General features: G+C 41.8%; 1 protein-coding gene across 2 annotated transcripts in view; it reads right to left on the minus strand.

Annotated features, from left to right (window-relative positions):
* The window catches only part of Cd86 (CD86 molecule), a 58388-nt gene extending 49143 nt beyond the window's left edge, over nt 1–9245 (minus strand). Inside the window, exon 1 of one of the 2 annotated variants that reach the window (XM_029470646.1) lies at nt 9132–9245. In XM_029470646.1, coding sequence (XP_029326506.1) covers nt 9132–9145 — 14 coding nt within the window. In that variant the 5' untranslated portion in view covers nt 9146–9245. Of the gene's footprint in view, nt 1–7907; nt 7958–9131 lie in introns of those variants that run through there. The other variant, XM_029470647.1, reaches the window with a different exon arrangement.
* Between the last annotated feature and the right edge of the window lie 715 nt (nt 9246–9960).

A 9960-nucleotide genomic window follows, 5' to 3' on the forward strand; every position in this document is an offset into this window, starting at 1 on the left:
GAAGGGAAGGGAAGGGAAGGGAAGGGAAGGGAAGGGAAGGGAAGGGAAGGGAAGGGAGGGAAAGGGAGAGAAAGGGAGGGAAAGGAAAGGAAAGGGAGGGAAAGGAAAGGAAAGGGAGGGAAAGGAAAAAAGAAGTCATCACAGCCTTGAAATAGAGAGCTGAGCACCTGAGAGTTCCTGCAGGTGTAATATCAGATACTTGAACCTTAAGGCAGAAAAATTACAAGTTCAAGGTTTGTCTGGATTACTCGTGAGTTAAAGGCCAGCCTGGGCAACTTAGCAGGATCTTATCTCATGTTAGCCTGGCAGCAGAGTGATTACCCAGCATGCACCAAGCCTTAGGTTCAAAGAAACTTAGAAGTGCATGCAAATATCTATGGTCCAAAAGGTTTAAGAGCAGATTTTCATGAGCAGTTCTTGAAGATACTTACAGAGCTACCAATCACAGGACAGGATTTTATAGCAGTGTTTTAGGCATTCTACCTTACATAAAATGAAGTTAGGTGACTTTGTGGTTTGGCTCAGCATCTTCATCTGCATTTGGCCTGCCCTCATGGCTATAATTAGGAGGTCAACTGTCTTATATTCTAGGTAAGATTCCATTTCCTGGAGCTCATCAGAAATGCTAAAGTTTGGTGCTGGGAAAATGGATCCATTGTTAAAAACGTTTGCTGCTCTTCTAGAGGACCAGTATCTCCTAGCCTCCTCAGTGGTTTGATCTATTTACTACCAATGAGATTTTTGAAGAAAGAAACATATTTGCTCATCTTTAAAGCCTTCAATGTGGACCAAAGTGCCTGGAATTATAGGTCTGTGTCTTAGCCACTGTTCTATTGCTGTGAAGAGACACCACGATCAAAGCAACTCTTATAAAAGAAAGAATTTAATTGGGGCTGGCTCACAGTATCAGAGGTTTAGTGGACTAGCATCATGGCAGGGAGCACAATGGCAGGCAGACGTAGTGCTGGAGCAGTAGCTAAGAACTATATCCTGATCTACAAGTGGAGTGAGAAGAGCTGGGCCAGGCATGGGCTTCGGGAGCCTCTAACCCCACCCCCAGTGACACACTAGGTACATCTTCTAAGTCTTCTAATCCTTTCAAACAGTTCCATTCCCTGTGACTAAGGATTTGAATATATAAGGTTATGAGGACCATTCTTATTCAAACTACTACAGGCTTAATGAATTTTTTAAAGCTATTATGAACAAGAGAAGCAGGCAGTGACCAGACAGATGCCCTCTGTTGTGACTGAGCACTGGAGAACTTGAATACATGTTGACACATGTATCTCTCCTGTCCATGAGGGAGATAATCATAGATCCACAACCAGAGGCACAGGAGAGCACTGCTAACGTGTGCTCATTTGCTTTCAGACTCGTGCAAACTCCACAAATTGATAATTCAATAAGTGGATTACTTGGGAAGGGGCTGGATTGTCATGTGTCCAATACTTAGTGAAGATGAGCATTTTCAGTTTTTTAAAAATTATTTTTTAGAACTCATTTTAAAAACTTTTAAATAATTGTAGATTCAAAGGGAGCTAGAAAAATATATATATACAGGGGAACCTTGAATACTCTTCTACCAGTTTCCTCTAATGGTAGTGTCTTGCATAACTGTTTTAGAATGCCAAAGCCAGGAACTCAGCAATGAACAATCGGCAAACTCGAATCCAATTTCACCGGTGTTTCATGCTCTCATCTTTCTCTGTGTGAAGCTCTACAAAATTCTATCACCTCTGTAGGCCCATGTGATACATGCCATTGCCACGATGCAGAGCATGGGGCTGAAGAGATGGAGCAGTGGTTAAGGTGGGTATCATTCTTCAGGGGATCTGAGTTAGGTTCTCAGCGGTAATGTCAGGAAGCTTATAACTGCCTGTAACTCTCAGGCGCTCCAACTCTATCTTCTGGCCTCCTTGGGCTCCTGCATTCAGGTCCATGTCCACACACACAGACACACACACACACACTATAGACTGATGGTATTCCCAGAGGTACCCTGTGCTGATCTTTGATAACTGTGTTCCAGGAGTCCCTCACTTCTACCTTCTACCTCATCATACCCATGGTAACTACCAGTCTGGTCCCCATCTCTGTTACAGTAGCAGGTAAGTGGAAGAAGCGACTTGTAACTTTTGGGGTCTGGCATTTCAGGTAGGGTAATTCCTTAGCAATTCACTGGAGGTTTTGTGTGAACAGATAGGTCATCTCTCTCTATTGCTGAGCAGTACTCCATGGTGTGCCAAAGCTTGTTTTACTACTCACACTTAAAGTCATTTCTCTTTTTCTGAAATCTGACTATTATAAATAAAGCGGGTATGAATATTTATGTACTAGTTTCTTGTGAACATGGGTTATTTCTCTGAGATAAATGGTAACTATTGGAATCATACAGTTACATGATAAGAACATGTTTATCTTTGTAAGAAACCACAAAAGATTTTTCCAGAGGGTCTGTATCATTTTCACACTTCCCAAAAGAGAATGATCTTGTTTCTCTGCATCCTACCAGCACTGGTGGAAACATTATTAATTTTTAAATACTCTTCAGGGACATGGTAATTGTTCACTTTTATCTCAACAATATTTAATGGTGCTGATCACCCTTTAATGTGGTCATTTATCATTTATACTCTTTTTTGGAGAAATCTCCTGTTACATGTTTTGTCTGTTTCTTGTTGGATTGTTTGTTTTTCTGTTCTGGCTGACAAACAAAAAATGTGTTCATAACGTTTGATTGCTGTCATTTAATATCGGGAAGATGAACCATTTTTACCATTTGTATTTACTTTTTAAAAATGATCGAGGCACAGTAGAGTGAGGCATTGTGGGTCAGGCCTGGAGTCCAGCCCTTGAGAGGTAGAGGTAAGAGGATCTCATACTGGGATCCCCTGTCTAAACACACACAGACACAGACACAGACACAGACACACATGCACACACAGAAGGAGAGAGAGAGAGAGAGAGAGAGAGAGAGAGAGAGAGAGAGATTGCCTACTGAATAATTAACCACATTGGGTTTCCTTGACTATTTTATGAGCATCGTTCCTATTCCAAACCACAGTATAAAATAACACAACATCCATTTTGTCTGTATTCCTTCTGGTGCTTTCAAACTCTCACAGTCTCAAATTCTCCATGAATACTTGTTTACTTGGTTAAAAATCACTATAAGATAGGGGTGGCAAACTAGGTTTACTTTCTGGTTGGTTAAGTGTTTTAGCTTTCCCCAATTTTACCAGTTCCAAGCTGTCGTTTACTAACTAGCTCAGATAAACTAAATGTTGACTCATTTTTATTGCTTATTAGATTGCTTCTCTCATTAAATCTGGTAGCTTTGAATCTAATAATATAGTGCAGACTCTTCCCTTTTAAAAGATTTATTTTACTTTATTTATAAGTTTGAGTGTCTGTATCTGCCTGTCACCAGATGTGTGCAAGCACTTTTAAGGAGGCCAGAAGAGGGTGTTACATTCTCTGGAGCTGGAGTTACAGGGAGTTATACGCTCCCTGTAGTAGGGACTGGGCAGGAACTCAGTTGCTACGAACAGAATCTAGACTTTTAACCTCTTGGCTGTCTCTCCATCCCATATTTTGGAGGTAAGTTGAAATGGTTTCTCTGTGTAGCCTAGAACTCACCAATGTACAGCTGAGTGTCCAGTAACTCACAAAGATACCCCTGCCTCTGCCTTATAAGTGCTGGGGTTAAAAGCCTAGGCTAGGCCGGGTGGTGGTGGCACACGCCTTTAATCCCAGCACTCGGGAGGCAGAGACAGGCAGATTTTTGAGTTCGAGGCCATCCTGGTCTACAAAGTGAGTTCCAGGACAGCCAGGGCTATACAGAGAAACCCTATCTCGAAAAACCAAAAAGCCTGACTGTGGATTCTTCTGGATTCAAGTTTTTTCAAGCAAACACTTTTACATTTCTGTTTTCCATTTCTACTGAGTTATACTGTCGGTTTTTTTGTCTGCTTATTGATATAAAGAATGAATGCTCCCTGAGATTCTAGTTATGTTTGACCCATCCAAATCCTTCTTCAAGAAATCTTGGATAAGCAAGTTTCTCTAAACTCCACAATGCAAATTGGACTCTATGTTGGTACAAAATCCACCATGTGAAATGGTAGCTTCACAATGTTTGTTTGTTTGTTTGTTTGTTTGTTTGTTTGTTTCTGAAATCCTTTTCAAACAAGTTTTGGTTGAAAAAGAAATATCCACTTCTCTCTTTGCTTAGCTGGTAAATGTGGGGAGAGGGTCCTCTGAGTCCAGCTGACTTGACTTATTGTCATTTCCATGAAGATTTATGTTAAATCATCTTTATTTGTGTGTGGCTATGCGTACCTGAGCACTCAGAGACCAGACTATTAGATCCCTTGGGAGCTGGAGTTACAGATGGTTGGAAGCTGCCTGGCATGGGTCTGGAAAGGTCGTCTGCAAGTCTGTGCTCTTAACTGCTGAGCCATCTCTCCAGCTCCCAACTCTGTGTCATTTTAAAAGGCAGAGGGGAGTTGATGGAGGTTTCAGGTGTTATTTTTGCATCAAACTTCCTTAAGAAGGCGTCCATCCCTCTGGGCTGCCTCCCTGTTCTTGGCTTTCTGAGGCCAGTTTCCTCTGTTCACCTGAGAGTGTCAAAAAGGCCACCGAGAGTCTCCGGATAGTTTTGGCCATCGCACTTAACCTTTCTGGAGAACTGGACACCGTGACTACCTTCTCCCTTGTGAAACATTTTTGTTCTCTTAGATGACCTCATCTCTTCTCAGTTTCTCTCGAGTCTCTCAGATGTCCTTGCTTGGTTTCTCTCACTTGCCACTCTCACAGGCATTTGCTGACCAGGGCTGTGGAAACCGAGGACCAGACAACAAATGAAGAAACCATACAGGTGTTTTTTTTTTCCTTTCTTTCTTTTCTAGAAGCCAAATGTACCAGATGAAGGTTATCAACTGTGTTGGCCCCTTTTGAGAACTGTCAGGGAGGACTCGGCTCCCAACCACTTTCCTTACCACATAAATGTTTTTTTTTCTTCTTCCTCTACAAATGTTTCTCCACCCAAATTTCCTCATCTCGTTTACAAGCTTAGATTAAGACACCCTCTAGTGATCCCATATTTAACTTATCTTTGTAAAAAGTCCTGTCTCTAAAGATGGTCCCATTCTGAGATAATGACGGGATATATTTCAACATGTGATGTGAGAGGTGGAAGAAGGGCCCTTAACACAATCATTTAATCATCTTTCCCATTATTTATCATGGGCATATATCTCAATGCAGAGTTTCGGTCAGTATGCTTTGTCCCTCCATGAACACGTCCTTGTTTTCTTACACTTGGTTTCTAGGATAACACTTTTGTCCTGGTTTACTCCAACTCTCCAGCCAGTCTTTCCTGCTCATTCTAGACTGTTCTTCCTCATCCTTGGCCCCACTGAGATTTTCCAGGTTCCATCCCAGACTCCTCAATCTTCTGTTCCCTGAGAACTCACCCACAGGAGAATTTTGACTACCAGACTCTAAGGACTCTCAATGTCTGCCATGCACCAAGCCTTTCTTGGGCTTGGCACTGGCTTGTGTTCTATCTCCTCAGGCATCTCTGTCTACCTGCTAAGTCCCCCGTGAGCAAATGAACTCACCACCTGTTCCCTCTCTTCATTTGCTCCAAACTCATTCCAGTTCCAATGTCCTTCATTATGAAGGATGACACCCCACACTTAAGTATTCTCCCATCTCCAGTCTCCACACAGGTTAAAAAGCAAAACAAAACAAATCTCAGCATGGTGGCACAAGCTTTTAGTCCCAGCACTCAGGAGACAGATGCAGACAGATCTCTGTGAGTTCATGGCTAGCCTGGTCTACACAGTCAGTTCCAGGACAGCAAGGGCTATGTAGAGAGACCTTATCTCAAAAAAAGAAAAAAGAAGAAAAAAGAAAAAAAGAAAGAAAGAAAAACAAAAGCCCACAAGCAACAACAACAAACCCAAATCACAGCAAAACTAAAAACAAGCAATCACCCTGAATTCTAGTGCTCAGGCAATCTTTTCCTCTCTGATGTCACCATAACTGGTCTCGGAGCCATTTCCTGTCTTCCATTAACCCTTTGCTCATGCTTTCTCCCCGAGCCTGACTTTTCCCTCAGTCTTCTTTTTTTGCACCATTTTCCCCCCAGTGTTTAGCTTCCCACTGGAACCAGCCACTCAATGGAGGCTGCTCTTTTCCTTGGGCACAGCTTGTTTCAGGCCAGCCCTCTAGGTTCATAGCCTGGGATCCCTCTACCAAGGCCAGTGAACACATCAGGGAGGGAAGACAGGACACAGGACACATTAAACTTCCTGAATTCTAGTCCTAAGAATATCACTATATAGTTATTTAATTTTAATAAGTAATTTCTCCTCTGTTTCTTAACCACAAAATGGTAATAATAAAATGACTAATAGTAGTAATTACTAAGTTCTTACTAGAGCAAAATTCTAAGCACTTAATATAAATTATCCCATTCAGACCTCACAACCACATATGACCTCACTGTCAGCCACATTTGACAGGCGGGAGACTAAAGATTAAACTAGCTCAGCAGCTTGTTTAAGGCCCACACCTAGAAGATGTGTCCATGTGGGGTCTGGTATTCAAATATACACCAACCACCAAAACCAAGAAAGCATAATTCAAAACAAGACAAAAGGCTGAAGTCCTTGGCAGAGGGCTCCTACAGAATCAGAGCGATCACAAGCAGACACAGGAAAGTCAAGTGTGGTTGCTGGTTTCTTTCTTTTCTTTTATTTTTCTCCCTACAGAAATGGTTCAAGGCTGAGAGCATACAGTGAAAAGTAAAAGCCCTTACACGTTTGGTGAATTCTGTGCATGTGCACATCCCGTCTACAAAAGGGATAGCACCATGCCTCCCATTATTTCCATAAGCGAAGCACATTTGAGACTGTTCTTTAGCCGAGTTTCCCTTTTTAAAACGATTTCATAATATTCCATTACGGGTGTTTCATAGATAACCAGGCATCTATTTTTAAACAAGTGTTTCTAAGACTTGCCACATTATTAAAAAAAAAATAGCAAGAAAAATATCCATGTCATTAAACCTTTACTAACGTCTATCATTGTGTAGTAAAAGATAAACCGGTCTTGTTAGATAGCATATATCCTTGAGTATAGCTATGTATTTCAGCAGATTTTTTTGATCAGAAGGGGTGCATAACCATCAAGGGGCAATATAGGTGTATATTCCCCTCTCCTTAGTAGCATCGGAAATTCTTGTTTGCTTTTGTTTGATTGGTTGGTTGGTTAGTTGGTTTTTTTGTTTTTTTTTTTTCGAGACAGGGTTTTTCTGTATAGGCCCGGCTGTCCTAGAACTCACTTTGTAGACCAGGCTGGCCTCGAACTCAGAAATCTGCCTGCCTCTGCCTCCCAAGTGCTGGGATTAAAGGCGTGCGCCACCACGCCCGGCTACTTGCTTGCTTTTGAAACAACAACATTTATTAACATTTTCAATTTTTTAAAAAATGATAATTTACTGTTATGATTTGCATCACTTTTATCTCTAAGATTCAACATTGTTTGTTGCTATTTATTGCTTGTTACTGGCTCAGGCATCAAAACAAAGACTGTCTTAAACGAGCACCATCTAGACAACGGCCTGTGACCCAAAGCAGTGCCAGCACAATTCAGCACTATCACTTCTACTGCTCCATGGAAACTCCAAGGTATGACACTTTTTCATATACATTTATTTATATGAAAATTTAAAATTAGGCTCGAGAGGAAAGAAATTTTTTTAACTTGGAAATTAATCTGTAATCTTTTGAGATAAAAGCAGCAAAGGGGCTTCTGAAACCAGTTGGCACTGAGTAGAAGAGAGAATCCCAAAATGCAGGAATAAATAAAAAAAGGGCGAAAACCAACTGTACCTCGAACCGACCGTGCCTCTAGCTGCCCAAGCAAAAGAAGGGCAGGCATGGCTGCTTCTAGGAATCCTGTGCCCTGAGAACCTGCCAAGCAAAGTGGACGAAAAGGATTTCACTTCCATCCTCAGGAGCCTGGGAGCCTTGCTCAGCTATTAATTAATACAATGATACTGCCTGTCCAGACACCACTGTGAAGTGTGACATTAATGAAATAATATTAGCGAAGTGCACAACATGCCAGGCATCCCACAGACACTGGGTAACTGAGTTACTCCCATTGCCTATTTGTGTCTTAGTTTGTTGTTATTGTTGCTGTTGTTTTCTTGAATACAGTCACCCTTCAGAATCTGAACAAATACCAAAATCTTGGGTACTCACGTTCCCAGTATAAAGTGAGGTCATAATTTGCATGTAATTTAAATTATCCCTAGATTACATACAATGCATACATAATTACATATACAATGTAAATGAATAACAACAAGAGCCCCGTGCCTGTTCAGTATAGGCACAGCTACAGGCGAGCTGCATTTCTATCTTAAATGGGAAGTTGCTCACAGGTGGCCCGCTGAGTCCATGGATGTGGAACTTGTGCATTCAAAGAACTGTCTGTGACTTTTCTCTGCATTTTCCTTGGCCTTTCTTCTTTTGCCTACTCTATTTGACTTCTTCACTTTTATATCAAACTTTAAAAAAAAGTGGGCACTCTCATTTCTCATACTTATACAGATATTTAAAAACCCAATCCAGACTTAAAAATCAACGACTTTTAATGTCTGAAACGACATTAATATTTAACGATATTTAATGTCTGAAACACAAATCAATCACCTTTGGGGGAAAAAAACCTATCAGCTGCTTTCTTTTGGTACCTCAGATAAGTCTTACCCCCATGAAGGAAAAAAAAGTCATTGTAGAAAAAAAAAAAGGGAAAGGAAGAAAGGAAGGGAGGGAGGGAGAGAGGGGGAGAAGGAGAGAGAGGGAGAGAGAGAGAGAGAGAGAGAGAGAGAGAGCTTCCTGATGTGGGAGCCAGTTACCATTTTCACATAAATAGCACCTTCCCTTCTGCACTCTCACTTTGGGTCATTAAATAGACACATTGCACATGAGAGCTGTCTAGGGCGGCTGGCCCGAAGGACAGAAATGAGAGTGTGGTCTCCAGTCTCAGCCTCCCGCTGAGGTCGTAATTCACAAGTCACACTGCAAATAGTAGAAGCGACCACTTACCATCTGGGGTCCATCGTGGGTACTTCCGTAAGTTCTGGAACACGTCTACAATGAGTCTGGTTGTTCAAGTACGTGCTGCCCACAGGAGCCACTCTTACGCGTCTGCTCGCTCCTCTGTCTTCCTCAGCAATGACTGTATACCCTGGTTGACTTTTTCTTAAGGGTTGTTCCTCTTTTCTTAGACTTGAGGAAGATATCTTTAACCCTTTCTTTGCTTTGCAGATTATTCGAGTTCGGTTTCAGTCTTGTTGAGGGTTTTGTTTGTTTGTTTTTTAAACAATTCAGGGGGCAGGCGGAGTGGGTGGGTAGGTGGAGGAAGACCCGAATTGAAGCAGGGGGAGGGGGATGGGATAGGGAGGCAGGACAGGGGATAACATTTGAAATGTAAATAAAGAAAATAACCAATTTTTAAAAATTCAACTGTAAAAACAAAACAAAACAAATCAAAACATTCAGTGCCTTGAGTTCCAACAAGATGTTCAAAAGAAACCAAGAAGCCCAAGACAAGCGATGTTGTGAAATCAACCGACCAACTTTGTCCACTTGATAGAGCTACCATAGTCCTTAGACATAACCTGGCGAACAGGGAAGCCTTATAGGGCTGAGAAGTGCTTAGGTGACTGTTGCCTTCAGACAACTACATCAGATAAGGGGTTTAGGTATGCGGAAATTGACTTGCTAAAAGTGACTTGTACAGCAATAAAGAGGCTTCTACAAGGCAGTGCTGGAGCCCCTCCATCAGAGCTGCTCCACCCTGCTGAGGAGAAGCCCATTATATCCCTGCAGTGTCCTCCAGCAGACATAAAGGAGAACACCAGAACACTGGCAG

The sequence above is a fragment of the Mus caroli genome, chromosome 16 (genome assembly GCF_900094665.2).
Source record: "Mus caroli chromosome 16, CAROLI_EIJ_v1.1, whole genome shotgun sequence".
Taxonomy (NCBI): domain Eukaryota; kingdom Metazoa; phylum Chordata; class Mammalia; order Rodentia; family Muridae; genus Mus; species Mus caroli.